General features: G+C 46.6%; 2 protein-coding genes across 2 annotated transcripts in view; both read right to left on the bottom strand.

Moving 5' to 3' along the window:
- The window catches only part of LOC143989727 (uncharacterized), a 37,191-nt gene extending 21,174 nt beyond the window's left edge, over positions 1-16,017 (bottom strand). The window contains exons 1-2 of the mRNA XM_077490000.1: positions 15,772-16,017; positions 15,449-15,584 (exon numbers count right to left, since the gene is read on the bottom strand). Of these exons, the coding sequence (XP_077346126.1) occupies positions 15,449-15,584; positions 15,772-16,002 (367 nt within the window). The 5' untranslated portion in view covers positions 16,003-16,017. The remainder of the gene's footprint in view (positions 1-15,448; positions 15,585-15,771) is intronic.
- The window catches only part of LOC143986894 (gastrula zinc finger protein XlCGF66.1-like), a 373,036-nt gene continuing 366,469 nt past the window's right edge, over positions 16,015-22,581 (bottom strand). Inside the window, exons 2-5 of the mRNA XM_077485300.1 lie at positions 16,749-16,858; positions 16,487-16,621; positions 16,275-16,398; positions 16,015-16,157 (exon numbers count right to left, since the gene is read on the bottom strand). Coding sequence (XP_077341426.1) covers positions 16,015-16,157; positions 16,275-16,398; positions 16,487-16,621; positions 16,749-16,844 — 498 coding nt within the window. The 5' untranslated portion in view covers positions 16,845-16,858. The remainder of the gene's footprint in view (positions 16,158-16,274; positions 16,399-16,486; positions 16,622-16,748; positions 16,859-22,581) is intronic.

Here is a 22,581-nt window from a genome sequence, read left to right on the forward strand (position 1 = left end):
GGTAAACAGTTCAATCTCTGTATTTGCGGACGATACTAATCTAAGCATGGCAATAATGTATCTGCAGGATGTGGAAACCTTTCAAAAAATCTGAACAAATTAATGGGGTGGACAACTACATGGCAAATGACGTTCAAGGTAGAAAAATTTGCATTTGGGTGGCAAAAATATGAATGCAATCTATACACTGGGGGGAGAACCTCTGGGGGAATCTAGGATGGAAAAGGACCTTGGGGTCCTAGTAGATAGGTTCAGCAATGGCATGCAATGCCCAGCGGCTAAAAACAAAGCAAACAGAATATTGGCATGCATTAAAAAGGGGATTAACTCCAGAGATAAAACGATAAATCTCCCGCTCTACAAGACTCTGGTCCGGCCGCACCTTGAGTATGCTGTCCCGTTATGGGCACCAGTCATCCGGAAGGATGTACTGGAAATGCAGCGAGTACAAAGAAGGGCAACAAAGCGAAAAAAGGGTCTGCAGGATATTAGTTATGAAGAAATGTTGTGAGCAATGAACTTATTCTCTCTGGAGAAGAGACGCTTGAGAGGGGATATGATCTCAATATGCAAATACCGTACTGGTGACCCCACAATAGGGAGAAAACTTTTTTGCGGAAGGGAGTTTAACAAGACTTGTGCCCACTCATTAAAATGAGAAGAAAAGAGGTTTAAACTAAAACCACGTAGAGGGTTCTTTACTGTAAGAGCGGCAAGGATGTGGAGTTCCCTTCCACAGGTGGTGGTCGCAGCGGGAAGCATCGATAGTTTAAAAAAACTTTAACCAGTTGCGTTATTTACGCAGCAATTTTTTCAAATGCATTAAAAAAATCAAACTTTTATGAATTAAAAAAAAAAAAAAAACACGAAACTTAGCCCAAAACAAAATCAGCAGTGTTTACATGTGTCGGCGCTGAAAGTGACATCATGACGTTGCTTCCGACCTCCGAGGGTCATAGAGCTGGCCGGGGACCATATGGTCCCCAGCCAGCTCTATAGTAAATCACCGCCGCCGGTTTCATTCTCTGGCTCGGCGATCACACGGACGAGCCGGGAGAAGCACTGGAGGGCGGTGGGATGTCCCTTCCCGCAGCCTGTAAAAGCAATCAAGTGGCTAAACAGCCACTATGATGGCTTTTACATTGCAGGGAATCACGGGCTGAAAAAATGATATCTAAATGATGCCTGCAGCTGCACCCATTATCTAGATATCACCACTTCAAGTACCGGACATCATAGGACGGCCTGCTGGCGGAAAATGGATAACTAATAATATCATTTTAAACATTTCCTATGTTGTATACCCAACATATCCTATAGAAAATTATAATGTAGACCCCAGTAACAACACATATTATGTCAGTGTATGTAAAACGGTCACTTAACTAGGGATGGCCTGGCAGTTCGCGGCAAATTTTGCGCGTTCGCGATTCGCCAAACTGGCAGACTTCTGGGGCTGTTCGTGCGTCGGACATATGCGTTTACATTGTGAAAGAACTTTGACCCATGATGACACATCCATCATGGGGTACAGGACAGCCAATTGAGACATTTCAGCACATGGACAATTGGACATTCTCCCTACCTTATAAATAGACCTGATCTGGTGGCCATTTTACATTCTGTCTTTTGTCAGTGTAGGGAGAGGTTGCTGTGTGGAGCAGGGACAGATTGTAGTGACACCAATCGCTAGCTATTAGGTCCACAAAAGTCCTTTTAAGGACTGGTATAGGTGTACAGTATATAGGGTTCTGGTGCACTGCTGCTGACTGCTGTGCTGGTGATTGCCGAGTGCACTGCAGACCGATTCTGCAGCTGTCTTTTGTCAGTGTAGGGACAGGACGCTGTGTGGAGCAGGGACAGTCAGTTTAATCACTAGCTATTACTATTAGGTCCACAAAGGTCCTTTTAAGGACTGGTATAGGTGTACAGTATATAGCAGGGGTAGTGAATTAAACTTCACGGGGGTCCGGTCAGAAAATTTTTCTTCAAGCGGGGGTCCGAGTGTCATATTGGTGCTATGAATCCACATGATATCCTCCACATCACAGGCCCCTTATTCACAAACCCCCCCCCAAAGACTGACCCTCATCACAGACTTATCCCATCATTCATCGGCTGACCCGCCTTTACAGACAGGCCCCCCGTAACAGACTGGCCCCCCGTAACAGACTGACCCCCCGTAACAGACAGGTCCCCCGTAACAGACAGGTCCCCCGTAACAGACAGGTCCCCCGTAACAGACAGGCCCCCGTAACAGACAGGCCCCCCGTAACAGACTGACCCCCCCCATCACAGACTGACCCCTGGCCTCCCATCACAGACTGGCCCCCCATCAAAGACTGGCCCCCCATCGCAGACTGGCCCCCCATCGCAGACTGGCCCCCCATCGCAGACTGGCCCCCCATCGCAGACTGGCCCCCCATAGCAGACTGACCCCCCATAGCAGACTGACCCCCCATAGCAGACTGGCCCCCATATCAAATACTGACACCCCATTAGAGACTGACACCCCATCACAGACCCCCATCCGATCGATAGCAGACTCCTGTCCTGCACAGCACTCTCCCCTCCCCACAGAGCCCTACCTTAATAACACAAGACAGAAAGCACGGCAGCCAAGGACAATGGGTGGGACTTTTCACATTATAAGTGAGTGATTGATTGCTGAGACCTCCCCGCTGCGTAGCAACCAATCACCTGCTTCTTAACTTAAAAAGTGCAACTTTGCAGAGCCGCTGCGCTTCTCATCTTTTGTGTATAAGACAGGCAGTGTGAGGAGGGGGCAGGGCAGCGATCTGATACTGAAGGGACAGACCCGTGCACGCTGCACCTGCCATGCTGTGAACATAGGAGCACAAGGCAGGCAGGCGAGTCGGCGGCGGGGAGAGGACACACAGGCAACTATTTGGTGAGGCTGCGGTCCAGGAAATATGTCTGCTGGGGCCGGAACCGGACCGCGGTCCGCCATTTAGTGATGCCTGGTATATAGGGTTGTGCATGTATAATATACTTTCTTTAAAATATAGAAAGCCTATTATACTTGACTGCTGACCGATTCTGCAGCTGTCTTTTATCAGTGTAGGGACTGAGGGACAGTCTGAAAATCATTAGCTACTAGGTCCACAAAAGGTCCTTTTAAGGACTGGTATAGGTGTACTATTTGGTGTGCAGTATATAGGGGTGTAATACACGTATAAAATACTTGCACATATAGAAAGCATAGTATAGTGCATTTCCACTTTGCAGCATTGTGACTGCTGAGCGGTTCAGCAGTGATACTACAAAGAGTGACAAACGCAATAAAAAAAAAGTATTATAGCTGGTGTGATAGACCAGTGGCCCCCAAAAACAATAGATTGAAGCGGGGTGTTATATACCTTCTTCCACATACATACTGCACTTCGAGAGACTTTTGTCACAGGGTCATTTAAAAAATGACAGGCAGAGGAAGAGGCAGGCCCTTCCGCAGGGGTGGTAGGGGTAGGAGAGGAGCAACAGGCTTGAGCCAAAGAAGGTGCGTGCGATTATGTCAAAGGACGCACCAGACTTGGTTGAGTGGCTCACTCAGCCTTACTCTTCTGCACCCTCCTCATCCTCTCGATCTGCACCCTCTTCTTCACTCTCTGCTGTGTGCACCCCCAAAGACACAACCACCAACACCACCACCACCATATACCTTCCGATTGAGTCACAGGAATAATTTTTCGATCCATCACAAGACATTTCCGATGTGCAGCCATTCTTGCCATTGGATCAGGAAGAGGAGGTAGCAACAACCGCCACTCAGCAGTCTGACGACAGTACCCAGATCAGCCCAAGGAGGAGGTTGGTCCCTGCTGTTGTTGCTTACTCCGAGATCTCTAATTATAGCTGTGGAGAAGTTGACGTTGATGATGACGTGTCTAGTGATGTCACGTGGGTGCCCACAAGAGAGGAAGAGGAGGGGAGCTCAGAGGGAGATATGGATCAGCAGATAGGGAGGAGAAGCAGGCGGAACTTATATTGCACAGGAGGGACAAAGCAGACTGCTAATGTATCAGGAGCGAGTCATCAACCATGTACGGTCACATCTGGCGCTCCCGGGACGCCAGCACATGGCTCCACAGTGTGGGCTTTTTATAACGTGTCCGCTGCTGACAATAGTGTTGCCATCTGCAATCTTTGCAGTCAACGCATAAGTCGCAGTAAGCCCAACACTCACCTAGGGACGACCGCCTTAGGAAGGCACACGAGCTGCCATCACCGAGCCCAGTGGGAGCAAGGGAACCCACAAAGCCACACTCCAGGCTCTCACCGTCCAGCCTCGTCTTCTACTTCTCCTCTCTCCTCACAATTGTCCTCCACTCCACCTTCCACCATGCCGTCCTCACGTTTTTCTGCAAAAAGGCAGGCTTCTGTGGGCCAAATGTTCGAGCATAAAAAAATGACGCCGGATAACCCTCTTGCCCAACGGTTGATGGCTGGTTTGTCAGAACTGATAGCCCGCCAACTACTGCCATATAAACTGGTGGACTCGGAGGCCTTTCGAAAATTTGTGGCCATTGGAACACCACAATGGAAGGTCCCAGGAAGGGAGTATTTCTCACAGAAGGGCATCCCAGAGCTATATGGCCATGTTCAGCGGCAAGTGAATGTATCTCTGGCACACAGTGTTGGTGCCAAAATACATCTGACCACAGACACGTGGTCTAGCAAACACGGACAGGGAAGGTATAAAAAAACTTTTACTGCCCACTGGGTGAACCTTCTGACAGCCATCAAGCATGTAACCCGTGGCACCAGTGTAGATTTGGTTTTACCGCCATGGATTGCATGCAGGCCTGCCTCTTCTTCTCCTCCTCCTACTCCATCCTCCTCGGCTGACTCCTCCTTTTCCGCTGCCAGCGTCTCTTCCGCTGCACCGCCCAAGCTCCCCAGAACATATTCGACATGCCAGGTGAGATGTTGCCATGCTGTGCTGCGTCTGTTGTGCCTGGAAGCCAAGAGCCACACTGGCCCTGCACTCCTTTCAGCTTTGCGTTCACAGGCAGATCAGTGGCTAACACCGCTCAATTTGACAGTTGGTAAAGTGGTAAAATGGCTCGCCTTGCTGACATTCAGCGGCGACACAATCTGCCGGTCAGACGTCTTATTTGCGATTGCCCGACGCGATGGAACTCAACCTTCTATATGCTTGATAAGCTGCTCCATAAACGTGCAGTTAACGACTACCTGTACGAACTCTGCAGCAGAACAGGTTCTGGGGAGCTGTTTTTTTTTCACCGCGCCAGTGGCTGCTCATGCGCGACGCATGCAGACTTCTGCGGCCATTTGATGAGATCACCAAACTGGTCAGTCGCAGCCATGGCGCCATCAGTGACATCGTACCTTATGCCTTCTTTATGGAGCGTGCCTTGCGTCGTGTCATTGATCAAGCCGCGGAGGAGCAGGAAGATGAGGATGTCGCAATGCTGGATGAATTCCCAGGGGGGGCTACTCTGGGACAAGTCAACAACAGGAGTCTGAAGAGGAGTCAGAGGAGGAGGGTTTCCCGGGCGGATGAGGAGGAGGAGCAAGAAGAGCATGCTTTAAACCTTTCTGGGATCCCTGTTGTTGTGCGTGGATGGGGAGAGGAGAACGTTATCCTGGATGATGAGCAGGAGCCAGGCCACCACACCGCTTCCAGTTTAGTGCAAATGGGGGCCTTCATGCTCCAGTGTTTTAACAGGGACCCCTGTATAAAAAGCATAAGGGTCAAGGACCAGTACTGGGTGGCAACGTACTTAGACCCCCGGGACAAACACAAAATGGTGGAAATGTTACCACTGTCACAGAGGGCTGTCAGAATGGAGCACTTACAGGCCTTGCTTCGAGAAATGCTGCATTCTGCTTTTGCGTGCGCTGGCAGAGGAGGAATTCCCACTCCCAGAGAAAGAGTTGCGGGTACCAATCCAATAGCGCCTGCAAGAAGAGGGCGGTTTGAAGATGTGTTGGTGACTTCTGATATGAGGTCATTCTTTCAGCCGACCCATCGACAGGTCTCATCCGGATCCAGCATCAGGAAACGCCTAGACCGACAGGTGTCCGACTACATCGGGTTAACGGCCGATGTGGACGCTCTGAGGAGTGATGAACCCCTGGACTACTGGGTGGGCAGGCTTTACCTCTGGCCAGATGGCTTGCCCCTCGTCCAGTGTCCTGTCCAAAAGGACGTTCAGCGCAGAAGGGGGATCGTGATCAATAAACACACTCGCCTAGCTCACGACAGTGTTGACTACCGGACATTTATAAAAATGAATGAGGCATGGATCTCGGAGGAATTCAACACATGTGACCAGTAGACCATGTATATGCATAACTCTCTAAACCATTTATTTAATTGAGCACACAGACCTTTTTTCTACCTTTGGCTCAATTCCTTGTACAAAAAAAGCACACTGTACTATATGTCCGTACCCTCCTGTTTGAAGAGGTTGAGCGGTGTCATATTTTTGGGTCCCGCAGCGAGTTGCTGGTATCAGTGCTGCTGTCAGTGCTCTCTATCACGGTACTGGTGTGGTGTCAGCGCTCTCTATCACAGTGCTGGTGTGGTGTCAGCGATCTCTATCACGGTGCTGGTGTGGTGTCAGCGCTCTCTATCACGGTGCTGGTGTCAGTGCTCTCTATCACGGTGCTGGTGTCAGTGCTCAGTCTCTATCGCAGTGCTGGTTTCAGACAGTGAGGAGGAGAAGCCAATCAGCAGGCAGTGCCAGCACCATGGCTGAGGATCAGCACTGGACTGGCACCTCCGGACCACCGCAGTGGAGCCCTGCATAGGTGGGGGTAAGGGCCGGGCAGGGGGAGGGGCTCAAGCACAGGTTGGCACACTGGGACACTGGCACAGGACTGCCCTGACTGTAGTACTGATCATCTCCTGAACCCCCTTCATAGCCTGTCCTGACCTTGCCTCTCCTCCATGGCCTTCATGCGCTCCTGAATTGTCAACATTTCACAGATAAAAAAAAAGAATGCTTGTCGTTGTCGATCCCAGATTCACTTAATACATGTGTTATGTCAGTGTCCATGTGGTGGGACTATGTGTGCACAGCTAGTAAGTATTTTGTGGCTGAAAATATGACCTGTAGGTTTTTAAGGTTCGCCTGCCATTAAAGTCAATGGGGTCCGCCGCAAACTTTGCGGTTCGCAAACTTTTGACCGCGTTCGCGGTTCGCGTTACGTCCCGTCAGAAGTTCGTCCGTCACTACACCTAACATTATACAAATTAGTCACTTGGTACAGAATAAATAGTCAGAGTGTAAAAGTAACCTACATTATCTGTTTCTAAATACAGGAATGATGGACGTGCGAATACAAAGCAAATAATGTTACATGATAACTTTATACTGGAAGACGACTGACCCTAAACCCATGTCAATTGGGGATATAATCAACAGGGACATGTAAATGTGAAAAACTGAAAAACAGAAGATGGGGAGAAATGAAAGGAGGGTGCTTATTTTCCAATCATTCATTTAGGCCAGCAGCTGCCATACTGTTTAGCTGGAATATCCAATATGTTTCTCTAAGAGAATCTCTCTGCCTCAGGAAGAGTGGCAGGAATTGCCTCCATGCCAAAGAGGGACAACCTTTCATTCTTTATGTTGTGATGTACATAGAAATATCGGGGTGCACTGTTTGTCCACGCCCTACTCAATAAACCTCCGATGTTCCCCAATTCTTGTGTGCACGGTGTGGATAGTGCGTCCAACATAAAATAAGTTGCACAACCATGTAAGACCGTACGCCACAAAGAACGTGCAATCATTTATAAACTGTTTGACTGGAAACTATCTACTATATACTCCAACAAAGTTCATTTGGCCATGCGTTATAAACGCACATGCTTTACAATTAGTCTGTTTACATTTGTTTTGTTAATATTCAATTTTTTCCAATACAAAATTCAATAACACAGTAATCATTACAATAGTAAAAAGGGGCAAGTATAACAGTTGCATTTTCGTATTCCAATGCATCACATACATTCTCTCCCCCTCCACCCACTTTTTTCCCCAACCCATACTAAATATGTATATAGTCTCTCTCTTCATTAGCTATTTTACTCTATTGGTTTTGTTCTATTCTCATACCTTCCCCTTTCTAGAGTTTAGAAGGGAAAATAGATATATTAATTCCATATTTAGCACTTTGCTTTCAGTGGTTCACCAATCTGACCATACCCTCTCTCCTCTAAGGGGGGATCCCATTTTTCCCAGCCAGGGCCTCCACATCCTCTCATGTTCTCTAAGATTTTCTCTCTTTACATATAGTTTCACTTATAACAGTGATCCAGTCCCTTACTGTCGGGGGTGTCCTCGACTGCCATCTTATCGCAATGATTTTTCTGGCTTGGAATAAGCATCTCAGTATCGCTGCTTTTGTACTTTTCCTCTCCCCAGGTTCCTTCCTATATCCGAGTATACACAGTCCAGCTTCCATCTTCAGAGTTATACCATAGATCTCACCCATAGTACTAAGAACCCCCTCCCAGTAGCTAAATAACTTTGGCCATCTCCATACCATATGGATGAGATCTCCAGTCCCTGGGCATCTATCATATGATCTTCTGCCATACTTAAACAGCCTCTTAGGAGTATAGTAAGCTCTATAGATCAGCATCAAATGAGATATTTTCTGCGAAGGTGAGACCGAAACCATCGGTCCCATCTCCAAAATCCTCCTCCACTGATCCTGAGAGATTTCCCCTAATTCCTCTACCCATCTCTCTTTATCCTTATGGGAATCCAAACCCGTATTTATTCCTTTACATAGCTGTCCATATAACTCAGAGATAAGTCCCTTAGTTGTACCTGCCTGGGGTATATTTTGAAAGAGAGGGGTTTTGTTCCATTCTAATGCTTGTGTCCTAAATTGGACTTCTGCGGCATGTCGGATCTGTAAATATCTGAAAAATTATTGTTGTGGTATATTAAAGCGGAGCTCCACCCTAATGCTCATTGGAACCCTCCCCCCCTCCGGCGCCACAATTGGCACCTTTCAGGCGGGAGGGGGGGGTGCAGATACCTGTACAGTACAGGTATTTGCACCCACTTCCGGCATAGATATTCGCAAAATCAGCGGATCCTCCGCTGTCTGCTGGGAAACACATGGATCCCAGAGGCAGCGGGTCCATCCTTATTGCGCAGCGCGACTCGCGCATGCGCAGTAGGGAACCGGGAAGTGAAGCCGCAAGGCTCCACTTCCCGATTCCCATACCCAAGATGGCGGCGGCAGCACCCGAGAGACGATCGAGAGATCGCCTTCGGGTGCCGACATCGCAGGCGCGCTGGGCGGGTAAGTGTCCTTATTTTAAAAGTCAGCAGCTGCAGTATTTTGTAGCTTCTGACTTAAAAAAAAAAAGGCGGACCTCCCGCTTTAAATTCCCTTCTCAAATCCCCCAAAAAATGTCAGATTATTACCATTATACAACTGCATCAATCTATTAATACCCTGTATTTCCCACTCTTTGACCTTTTCTATCAGTAGCACTTCCTGCAAATTCTTGTTGTTCCATTATTTTCATATAATCTGGTATATCCCATCTGCTTTTTAACTGTTTTCCATATTTTGATTATCATTTTTATTATCAAATTTTTAGAACAAAAGGGGTCCACTTCTAACGCGTCGATAATTGTATTACACAAGGTTCCTGAAAGCATTATCCTTCCTTTAGGGGTGCCGCCTCTCGGAATCTCACATCCCATTAGATGTTGCAGTTGTGCTGCCAGGTAACTCTTGGGATGCGGCACCGCCAAAACCTCCCTCTCCGGTCGGGAGCTGCATAGTTCGGCGTCGGATCCTAGCTTGTCCCCCTTTCTAAATGAACTCTCTGAAGAGGGTTTCAATTTTTTTTAAACCATTTCTTACATAGCCACACTGGAGAATTATGCAATAAGTATAGTAGCTGTGGCATCCATTTCATTTTGATTAGGCTACATCTACCGGCTACCGATAGAGGAAGCCGTTTCCAGATGTTAATTTTTTGTTTAAATTTAGTTAATAATGGTATTACGTTTTTACTAATAAACTGGTTAGGGTCTTTCGTCAGTAGTGTCTCCAGATATTTCAGCGTATCTACTACCACCAGTTGAGGCATTCCTGTTAAAGTGGAACCACTCGCAGGTTTCCAAGACTATGATATTCAAATGCAGGACGGGATGGGGAGAAGATATAGGTCCCATATCAGACGAGGAATGGTCTAATATAATGGAGAATGTACCCAAGGTGTCCCTCTCTTCTTCCCAAAAACTCACACAACTATTCATTATACACTGAACTTACCATACCCCACATAAATTACACAAATGGCATAGAAGGGATGACCCTTTTTGCCCTTGTTGCAAGGTAGATAACGGTACCCTTATCCACATGCTCTGGAAGTGCCCGAAACTGCAAAGGTACTGGTCTGAAGTAATTAAATTTATAAACAAAATATGGAATCTTACATTTGCAATGGACCCCAAGCTGTGTCTGCTGGGATTGTTAGACGAGGAACTATATACGCCACACACATACATAGCCACCCTTAGAGTCCTGTTTATTGCCAGAAAACGGCTTTCGTTGTCGCCGCCAACGCACACAGAGTGGGTTAATGCCATAAAACGAACATCCTATTGAGGGAGAAGTTGACATACCAACATAAAGGCAGCCCAACAAAATTTGAAAACATATGTGTAGCACTAACCCCCGAAGGAGCTGCTGGTTACATAGTTAGTCAGGTTGAAAAAAGACAAGGCCATCTAGTTCAACCACAAAAAAAATAATAATAATATCATACAATCCCATATACCCAATTCTATACCCACAGTTGATCCAGAGGAAGGCAAAAAACCCCAGCAGAGTATGATCCAATTTGCTAAAGCAGGGGGAAAAAAAAAATTCCTTCCTGATCCCCTGAGAGGCAATCAGATTTTTCCCGGATCAACTTTACCTATAAATATTAGTACCCAGTTATATTATGTACACTTAGGAAATAATCCAGGCCCTTCTTAAAGCAATCCACTGAGCTGGCCAGAACCACCTCTGCAGGGAGTCTATTCCACATTTTCACAGCTCTTACTGTGAAGAAACCTTTCCGTATTTGGAGATGAAATCTCTTTTCCTCTAGACGTAAAGAGTGCCCCCTTGTCCTCTTTGTTGACTGTAAAGTGAATAACTCGGCACCAAGTTCACTATATGGACCCCTTATATTTGTACATGTTGACCATATCCCCCTTAATCTCCTCTTATCAAGAGTGAATAAATTCAGTTCCTCAAATCTTTCCTCATAGCTGATCTCCTCCATGCCTCTTGTCAGTTTGGTTGCCCTTCTCTGCACTTTCTCCAGTTCCCCGATATCCTTTTTGAGAACTGGTGCCCAAAACTGAACTGCATATTCCAGATGAGGCCTTTATTCCAGATGAGGTCTAGATTTGGGCTTACCGTTACCTTCTGTTTTCCTCATTGCACGTCAAGGGGTGTCTCGCGGTAAATGGCCCAGTAACTTGAGAGACCGACAACAGATCCACTTGAATGGATTTTATTTGCAAAACGTAGACAATGAACAGTCTCTTAAAAGGAAGTTCAGGTACTCTAAGCCCTTGTACACACGATCGGAGATTCCGATGGAATGTGTCCGATTGGAGCGTTTTGTCGGATATTCCGACTCTGTGTGATATGCATCGGACAGTTTCCGTTGGAATAAACCGTCGGACCAAATTTTCTAACTTGTCGGAAATATTTTCCGACAAAATGTTCCGATCGGACATACTCCGATCATGTGTAGAGAATTCCGATCGGACAAAGCGCCACGCATGCTCAGATCAAATTCCTACATCAAAGCTATTGGCTACTAGCCTGAACGTAGTCCCATCGTAACGAAATAACGTCATCACGTTCTGAACGATCGGATTTTCCGACAACTTCGTCCGACCGTGTGTATACAACAGTTTTGGACAAAATCCAACGGATTTGCTTGTCGGAATCTCCGACAGTGTGTATAAGGGGCTTAGTGTCAAAGTCAAAATGTTGAAGAACTCTCTTACTTTGACTGCATCCAGAGAATAGCCATTCACAGCTGGATGGTCACTCAGGTTGGATAGTCCCTCTCTCACAAGGCCTAGCAGCCAACAAGGTGCTTAACTCAGGAACAAAGTCTTTGCCACAGACGTTGTTGTAGAACGTACAAGATAATGTCTCTGCCACAGACGTTGTTGTAGAACACACAGGGAAACTTAAGCTTGAAAACACTTGTAGGATACCTGGATCTTTCAGCCAGCTTGGCGATATCAAGACCGGATTCTCTTGGGTACCTCAGTCCTTCCAGGCTCTTACTAAGAAACCAACCCGTACGTGGTCTTCTTCTGAAGAGTCCTCCCCTGGAATGCTTGAGGGTCCCCTGGAATGCAGTGAGGGTCTCTCCCAAACAGGAGACGGCACCCAACCACCTCAGAATCCTTCTTTAGTTTCCTTGCCTCGGCTAGCCAACCCCGCGACATCAAAATCGGGTGGATCCGCACCCCAGGCCATAGCCTTCCTGGGGGCTATGAAGTCAGTACATCATTCTGGACCAGAACACCGAACCACCTGACGTCAGCATCTTAAATACCCTCTCCCAGAAAGCACAGCAAGAGAGCCACTCCCACTGGACGGGCTCTGAGAGAGAGTAACTTAAGCACCTAACCAGACCATAGTTCCACGCCTGCCAGAAGAGACAGTGTCCCCTGTGGCCAGGCTGAACATTTCACAGTCCAGTCAGACTGATGCTTAAATCTAATTTAGATAATTGTACCCAAACCAAACTGCAGTTCAGGCAGAACTTTTTTTCACATAACTTTGAAAAACCGCATAGCGCATGCTCTTCAGGAGCCGCTGCTACATATGGGATCCCTGGTTGGAGGCACCCTGGTTTAGCCCCCTTCCAACTAGTCCAGAACAGAGTAATTGGTGGTAGGACATAGATGCCCACCCCCCCTTATGAGGTGAGAGGTTGTTTATATTAGATGGGTAAGGGATGAGATGGTGACATGGAGACATGGAATGTGGATCGGGTTGAAATAATATTCCTTATTAGAAGATGTCTTGCTCTGCGGTGAAGAGTTATATGGTTCACGTATTTATAACATAGTTGTGGATTAACACTAAAAATCCTCCCCCCAATTGCTCTTTTTAGGACCGGGAGTACCGCACACTAAAAAGGACACGTTTACTAAAAATGGAAATATACAAAAAAAACATGGTAGACGCATGTATATACATGTAGAGATTTGTCTTCTTAAATTGACTGTAATTTCACATTCACATACAATAATGTTGCAGGAGAAGCAGATCCAACTGGCTGTACAATCAGATAACAATATGTCCTTTGCAATGCTATTCGATGTATGCTTTTGTTTAATGGAAGAGTTTTTCTCTTCCTATGTTCGATCAATAAAAAAAAAAAAAATCTGATTAAAAAAAAAAAAAGTGGAACCACTCCTGGGATCCATCTGTAGAAACTCTGATTTCTCCCAGTTTATCACTAATCCTGTAAATCTACCAAATCTGTCCACTATACCCATTGCTTTAACCAAAGATTGCCCCGTATCCCCCAGGAAAAGCAGAACATTGTGCGCATATAGGGCAATTCTTTCTTCTCCTGTCTTCCTCTGGAATCCTTTTATCTCAGGGCATGATCTTATGGAAATGGCCAGGGGTTCCATCGCAAGGGCGAAGAGCAGGAGTGACAATGGGCACCCCTGTCTCGTCCCCCTCTCCAACTGGATCCTGTCCGAAAAGTCATTATTAATTCTTATGCCCCGTACACACAAGCGGAATTTCCATCAGAAAAATCTTGGATGGTTTTTCCGACGGAATTCCGCTCAAGCTTGGCTTGCATACACACGGTCACAAAAAAGTTCTCTGAACTTTCGACCATCAAGAATGTGGTGACGTACAACACTACAACGAGCCGAGAAAATGAAGTTCAATGCTTCCGAGCATGCGTTGGATTGTTTCAGAGCATGCGTAGGAATTTTGGGCATCGGAAAAATAAAGAACCTGCTCACAATCTTTTGCTGGCAGAAATTCCACCAGCAAAAGTCCGATGGGGCATACACACGGCCGGAATTTCTGACCAAAAGCTCTCATCGCACTTTTGCTGGCAGAAATTTCCGATTGTGTGTATGGGGCATAACCCTGGCGCTAGGATCATTATAAAGCATTTTTATCCATCCTATAAAAGAAGGACCAAACCCGAGTCTCCCCAGAACCCACCAGATATAACCCCACTCCAAGCTATCAAAAACTTGGGTCACATCTAGTGACAACACAGCTCTTGATCCCTCATTTTCTGACGGGGTCTGCAGATTCAGGAATGTCCTTCTAATATTCATACTAGTGGATCTATTAGCAATGAATCCCGTCTGATCTGGATGAATTCATTTTGAAGCGATTTTATTCAACCTAACTGCCAAGACCTTAGCTAATATTTTAGCATCTGAGCACAGGTGAGAGATTAGTCTAGATTACACTGTATCCAACGGGTCCTTCCCCTCTTTATGTATCAGCATAATCATTGCATCTAGCATCAAGACGGGCAATCTTCCCTCCATATCTGCTCCTCTCAACGCTCTACACAACTCGGGGAGTAATATTTCTCTGTAATATTTATATGTCTCCATCGGAAGCCCATCTGGGCCAAGAGATTTTTGATTTGCCATCCCAGCTACTGCCTGTTGGAGTTCTGCGAGAGTTATTGGGGCTTCCAATTCTTCTCTGTCTGCTTGTGTAATGGTCGTTATCTCTAGTTTCCCCAGAAAATCATCCATTAGTCCCTCCTCCCCCACTCTCTGCGAGGTATAAAGTTTTTTTTTATAATAATCTCTGAAGATAGCTAATATCTCTGAGGTACAGGAAGTAACCTCTCCTCCTGTTGCCCTAATTGTAAAGATGGCGGAGGGGGGAGAATTGGATTTCACCAGTTGTGCCAGCATTCCTCCCATGTTTTCTCCCTCTCCAAAAGCACATTGCTTCTGTTCTCAACCTTCCTTGTAATTACTATTTTATAGTTTTGTTGTTTATCTAGCCATATTTTTACTTTCCCGGGTTAACACTTGTAAACGCACAGTGTAAGTAACCCTGACCAAGATCTTGCTAGACCCGGGCATGGGGTTGAAGACCTAGGAGACTGTCCCAGATGACTTGGTCAACTAATGTCTATAGTGAAAAATCCAAATTTTTCTGCCAGCCGAACCCCAAAATCTCCATAAATCCAGTTTAGATACATAAATTGTGTCAGCAGCACAGAGAAGGAAGATTATCGGAGAGAAATCCAGGAATACAGGACGGGGAACACAGCTCAGGAAACTGACCAGGGAATTACAGGCTGATATCACCCAGCCCCCGCCCTACTCTGGACCAATCAGCGAGCAGTATGGGTGGAGGAATGTATTTAGTGTTAATGACCCACCTGTGCTGATCTCTGTAGGAGTGTCCTCCTCTATAAATGTCCCCGTTATTCCATCCTCCTCCATAGACTGCTGATCATCCCTCACATACCTCTCTTCTGCTTTAGCTTCAAATTCTATATCAATTGGATCTTTACACTAAATCAGGAAAACGAGAGAGAACAACATCTGTAAAATATAAGTTTTATAATTGTGATATCACATAAAAAATCCACACATTATTATTATTATTATTATTCAGGATTTATATAGCGCCAACAGTTTGCGCAGCGCTTTAACACATGGTCTCCATGAGTCTGTGTTTTATAAGCTCCGTCCCACCAACCTTGTAACAGTGGGGGATGGTGTGATCTTCCTGTGTGGAATCCCGGGAATACAGAGGACGGGGACATCTCTCTGGTGGGTTCCTGGTATTAAGTGGCTCCATCATATCCTTGTGTCCTTCTGAAAACTCCTCCATCACTCCATACTCCTCATCCTCCTCTTTATACTCTTCTTTAACAACAATATTATAATCCCCGAGGTTGCCTATCTGCATATATAATAAAACATTCATTGTAACACAAAATTATTCTTTATAAGTTTTAACTATCAGTGATTGTTCCTCATCTACCTGATGATGGTGGGGGATGGTGTGATCTTCCTGTGTGGAATCCCGGGAATACAGAGGACGGGGACATCTCTCTGGTGGGTTCCCATTACTGGATCCATCTGTAGGAAACACACACACTGACTGAATACATTGTTTCTATGTGTTTATCAGATGATGGGGGGATCTAGTTGGAGCCTCCGTACTGCTCTCTCCTTTACAATAAAGTCTCCTCTTACCCGGTGATGTGAGGGGCGGCTGATTGTCCATCATGGCGTCCTTGTAGAGATCCTTGTGTCCTTCTAAATACTCCCACTCCTCCATGGAGAAATAGACAGTGACATCCTGACACCTTATAGGAACCTGACACACACAATGATACAGTCACCATCCAGACACATCCCTTGTCTGTTACTGGATAATGTCCCAGAATTCCCAGAATCCTCCTCACCTCTCCTGTCAGCAGCTCCATCATCTTCTTGGTGACTTCTAGAATCTTCTCCATGTTGTGTCTCTCAGGTTTTAGGGAGTCACATGGAGGCAATGTGATGGTCATATGATCCCCGGACTTCACAAGAGGAAATCTCTGTATTGGAGAACCAATAGGAATATCATGTTAGAATCTCAGAATCCTCCTCACCTCTCCGGTCAGGTCTGTGTTTTATTAATAGAGATAAGAGTGATGTCATGTGACCTCCCAGAATCCTCCTCACCTCTCCGGTCAGCAGGTAGATAATCTCCAGGGTGAGGTTTAGTATCCTCTCAGTCATGTGACTCCGGTCCTCCTCCATCCTCATTGGTGCCGTCATCTATGAAGGTTTCCCTATAGACAGATAACATTGATAACAGAGAATTATCTGGATTGGTTGTACAATAATAGGATGAGGATATCAGGAGGTAAAGAAGGGCAATATTTATTTAAGCACTATGGTCCCCAGGGAGAACATATTTAATCTGGACAGTTTAGTGTTTGGTTTGATTCTTGCAATCCGAGAGTCTTGTAAAATTTTGCCTCCTGGATCACAAACTCCATTCTCTATGTTGGGTGTGAGATGAGGAGGAGATCCACAAAATCAGGATAAAGGTCAGGACAAGCAACAGATGAGCGCATCCAACAGAAAATCAATCCAAGGAAACATCAGGCAGGACGAGGAATAGCAAGAAGGAGCTCAGAGACAAATGAGAATATTGCTCAGCCAATGGGAGATGATCTCAGCATGACTTAATGAAGGAGATGAGGGGGAGGGGAGGAAGTCACTTAACTACTTGCTGACTGCCGGCCGTCAAATGACGGCCAGGCGGCGCACCTAATGTGGCGAGAGGCCGTCATATGACGGCCCCCCGTTTAAACAGGGAATGCGCGCGATCGTGCGCGCACATCCCTGTTTCTTTGGTGGTGGCGTGTCACGGAGACACCGCTCGCCACCGAAGGGGGTGAACAGCCATTGGTTATGGCTGTTTACCACGTGATCGGCCGTGATGAAGTCACGGCCGATCACAGATGGTAACACCCCGACTGTGCACGGCGCATGCGCGCGATCGTGAGCGCGCTGCGTGTGCACGGCGGTGGCGGCGTGTTCCCCGGGAACACTGCTCGTCACTGACGCTGGTAAACAGCCATTGGCCGGCTGTTTACCCACGTGATCGGCTGTGATCCTTTCACAGCCGATCACTAAAATGTAAACAAACCGCGGTAACGAGATGTTACCGGGTTCTCCTCCTCATACACCGATCATGTGTGAGGAGGAGATTGCGGTAACATCTCGTTACCGCCTACAGTGTACACCAATCACACTGATTGCCCCCCCCAATAAAGAGTCACCACCCCTCATAGTACCTATCAATCACCGTCCATCAGAGTACCTGTCACAGTCCATCAGAGTATTTGAGTACCTGTCACAGTCCATCAGAGTACCCGAGTATCTGTCAAGTCACATCAGAGTACCTGTCACGGTCCATCATGGTACCTGAGTATCTGTCACAGTCCATCATGGTACCCGAGTATCTGTCACAGCCCATCAAAGTACCCGAGTACCTGTCACGATTCATCCGAGTACCCGAGTACCTGTCACAGCCCATCAAAGTACCCGAGTACCTGTCACGGTTCATCCGAGTACCCGGGTACCCGTCACCAGGCCATCAGAGTACCCGTCACCAGGCCATCAGAGTACCGGAGTACCTGTCACCAGGCCATCAGAGTACCCGAGTACCTGTCACCAGGCCATCAGAGTACCCGAGTACCTGTCACCAGGCCATCAGAGTACCCGAGTACCTGTCACCAGGCCATCAGAGTACCCGAGTACCTGTCACCAGGCCATCAGAGTACCCGAGTACCTGTCACCAGGCCATCAGAGTACCCGAGTACCTATTTGCAGCCCATGTCTCATAGAATATACGTTGGGGTGTTTGCTTTCCAAAATGGGGTCATTTTGTGGGTAATTTCACTGTCCTGGTGGTCCAGGACCTTCAAAAGTGTGATAGGTAGGAATGAAATGAGATGTATCATTTATGCTCCTAGAACGCCTGAACGTACTACTTCAATGTTGGTGCTCTCTATGTGACCAGGCTGTGTAAAAGTCCAACACATGTGGTATCGCCATACTCGGGAGGAGTAGCAGAATGTATTTTGGGGTGTAATTTTTGCTATATACATGCTATGTGTTATGAAATATCTTATAAATTGACAACTTTGTTTAAAAAAAAGTGTCTTAATTTTTTTCCACATATTCCAAAAACTTCTGGAAAAAAAATGAACCATTCAAAAGACTCATTATGCCTCACAGATTATATGTTGGGGCAATTTTATGGGAAATTCCATTGTCCTGGTACTCCAGGGCCTTCAAAAGTGTAATAGGTGGCTGTGAAATGAGATGCGTCATTGTTGCTCGTAGAACGTCTGAAGGTACTACATCAATGTTGGTGCTCTGTATGTGGTCAGGCTGTGTAAAAGTCTCACACATGTGGTATCGCCGTACTCGGGAAGAGTAGCAGAATGTATTTTGGGGTGTAATTTATTGTATGCATATGCCGTGTGTGAGAAATAATCTGATAATATGACAATTTTGTAAAAATAATAATAAAAAAAAAAATCTTCATTTTGCAAAGAATTGTGGGAAAAAATGACAACTTAAAAAAACTCACCATGCTACTTACTTAATACCTTGGGATGTCTACTTTGTAAAAAGGGGTCATTTGGGGGGTATTTGTACTTTCCTGACTTGTTAGTGTCTCAAGAATTGAGATACACCTGATGTACTGAAGGCCTGATCAGAAGTGATCAATTTTCAGTGATTGGCACCATAGTTTGTAGACTCTATAATTTTCACAAAGACCAAATAATATATACTAATGTGGGTTATTTTTACCAAAGATATGTAGCAGTATAAATTTTGGCCACAATTTATGAAAAAAATTACTAATTAGCAAAAATTTATGACAGAAACAAAGAAAAAGCCATTTTTTTCACAAAATTTACGTTTTATTTTATTTATAGCACAAAAAATAAAAAACCCACTAGTGATTAAATACCACTAAAAGAAAGCTCTATTTGTGTGGAAAAAAGGACGCAAGTTTCATATGGATACAGTGTTGCATGACTGAGTAATTGTCATTCAAACTGTGAGAGAGCTGAAAATTGGTCTGGTCAGGAAGGGGGTGTAAGTGCCCTGTATTGAGGTGGTTAAGGTGGTTGTAAACCCCTCTGTGTAGCTCTTACCTATAGGTACGCCTAGAATAAGGGAGCCTCATGTCCTCCCCCTGTGGGCGCTCAGGAACTCACACACCAAATTATGGAGATAAGCTGACTGTGTTACACATTGCATCTGGATTAGAGATTGTTAATTTTATAAAACGTGATAAAAATTTAAATATCCAATATTTCTGACCTACATCACAGTGACTATGGAGGAAGAGGACGGACATGACGGGGGGTTACTGGGTGTAAATAGAAAAGAAGATCTTATTACCTCCTCTGCTGCTTCTTCCAACAATGCCTCCTCTCTACTCCCTCCCAACTCACCTCTCACCTGGAACTTCCTATCTGTACCCGACATCACTTCCTGTCTTCCATAGAGACTTCCTGTCTGGGTAGAAGTGAGATCACCACCTTGTGGAGCTCAGAGGAACTGCAGCCCCGAGAAACATCTCGTAGTGTAAACTCGGCCTTGTGCTGTGTGTGTATGTACTGTATAGCCTTATAGATGGAGTCATCTCCACTCCCACCAAGGGGGATAGAAATATATTACTGCTCAGGGGAGAAATTTTGGCACCTCTGATTTTGCAGTAAAATTTATTGCAGATTTAGTCATGTAGAATATGTATGCAGTAATGAAGTTATATGGATGCAGATCCGCGGTGTCTGTGCCCCCTTGGAGTGATCGCCTTAGGGGAGTTCTTAGTAACACTTGGGTGTGGGACCCCCCTCTTTGAAAATAACTCACGGTCACAGTCACCAAAGCTTTTTCTGCACTGCGCTTCTTAGGGCCTGACCTTTTGGCTGAGTCCGGGGGCAATATTTGCTTACCAGGGCCTAGGCCAATGCTCAATGTGGGCATGGCCACCTTTTTTTATTATTATTTATTTTCTCCTCACTGTTTGTCACTTACAAATTTTGTGTGCGTTTTTTCATTAGATGAAGGGTGTGAATCTTTGGACTTACCCTGACATTTAGGGAGAGGATGTGCGGCCTTCTGGTTCCTTCCTCCCTTACCTCTGGGGGGGGTCTTTCTTTGGGAGAGCTCCCCTGACCTAGTATTCAGGGACGGCTTTGGCTGTCCTAGAAGAAAGGAGTCTGCCAGACTTTCTGGCTAGGCAGACTACGTGAACCTATGTCCCCGTCAGGAACCTTGCGAACCGGGGGCCAGGGTACGAGTCCTACTCCTTCAGCGGTGGAAATGTCACTTCCGACTCAATGGTCTTCAAGGGGAATTTTTTTTTTTGGTATGAAGCTGAGCAGGGGCCATCTTTCCCTCACTTGGCATCCAGCATCACAGGGTAAAGGACGCAATCGTCTCTGCTGCTACAGGCGGGTCCAGTAAGCGGCGTAGACAACCGAAGCATGGCGGGAAGGGGGCCTCTCCCACCCCTGATAAAAGTGATCTTGTGGCGAATCTGTCATGGAGACCACTTTTATCAGATGGACCATCCGCCATTGAGGATACCGGGTTATGGCAGCTATCTGCTGCCGTATAATGATGGCAGTGTGGGGCGTGGCTGCGACATGAAGGCGACTGGATGTGCATGAGCTGAGCTCCATCCGACCCGCTCCTAATCACCACTCCTGCAGCAGCTAAAAGGCAGATGCAGCCTGCCTGAAAGGATGCCTTCAAAGCGGGGAACCATCCCAGCAATCTTGGTGGACTCCTCAGCTCTGGTCCAGCTCCCTGGAAGCATTCTTCAGCGGTGGCAACAAGCAGCGGGATCCAAGATGGCGCCTGGTGAGTGCTCCACAGCCGCACGTTTGCTGTCCCTATGCCCTCACCGTGGCTGCCGTCCACCACACCTCCTCCCCCCCTCCACTGGGCTCCCTTGGCAGCTTCTCCAGCAGTATGGACCCCAGTGAGACCCAAGAGGGTAGTGGCCTGGCCACACGCAGGACCCCCTGGTATGCATCAGCGGTGCCACCCCCACAATATCCATCCACCTCCCGATACCCCCTCTCATCATCAGGGAGCATGAACCTAGCAGAGGCCATAGGGGACAGTGACTTATGGTCCCATATTCTTGCCCTCCCCACCAGAGTTGATTTAGAGGGATTTATGCAGGCCAACACAGCCCATATTGGGGGTAGAGTGGAGATCCTGGATGCTTCGGTGGAAGACTTCACCCCTGCACTGCAAGCCCTGCAGACTCATTGCCAAGTACAGGATCAAAGAATTGACTCTTTGCTTGACCAACTGATGTGGAAAATTGCAGCCGCAGGTTTAACATCCGCATCAGGGGCCTGCCAGAAGCTACAGCACCTAGGGACATAGTCCCCACTCTAGAGGGTATGTTTAAATGGATCTTGGGCAGGAAGGCCCCCGACCACATAGAAATTGATCGAGCTCATAGGGCCTTAAGACCCCCCTCTGATGATCCAGATAAACCCCAGAGATGTCATATGTAAGCTACACAAATACTCCCTGAAGGAACGTATTATGTACCATGTCAGGGAGGTCCATCAAGTGGACTTTGATGGAGCTAAGCTGTCCCTGTTTCTGGATCTCTCCAGACGCACACTGATACAGAGCAGAGCCCTGTCAGAACTATTAGCCCTTGTACACGCGGTTGGAGATTCCGTCGGAATGTGTCCGATCAGACAGTTTTGTCGGATATTCCGACTGTGTGTGGTCTACATCGGACTGTTTCCGTCGGAGTATCCGACGGACCAAGTTCTCCAACTTGTTGGTAAAATTTTCCGACAAAATGCTCCGATCGGACATACTCCAATCATGTGTAGTGTTCCAAAGTGCCACGCATGCTCAGATCAAATTCCTACACCAAAGCTATTGGCTACTAGCGTGAACGTAGTCCCGGTGTAACGAAATAACGTAATCACGTGGGATT

The sequence above is a fragment of the Lithobates pipiens genome, unplaced genomic scaffold (assembly GCF_037356315.1).
Source record: "Lithobates pipiens isolate NorthernLeopardFrog02 unplaced genomic scaffold, aLitPip1_a1.2 Scaffold_18, whole genome shotgun sequence".
Taxonomy (NCBI): Eukaryota; Metazoa; Chordata; class Amphibia; order Anura; family Ranidae; genus Lithobates; species Lithobates pipiens.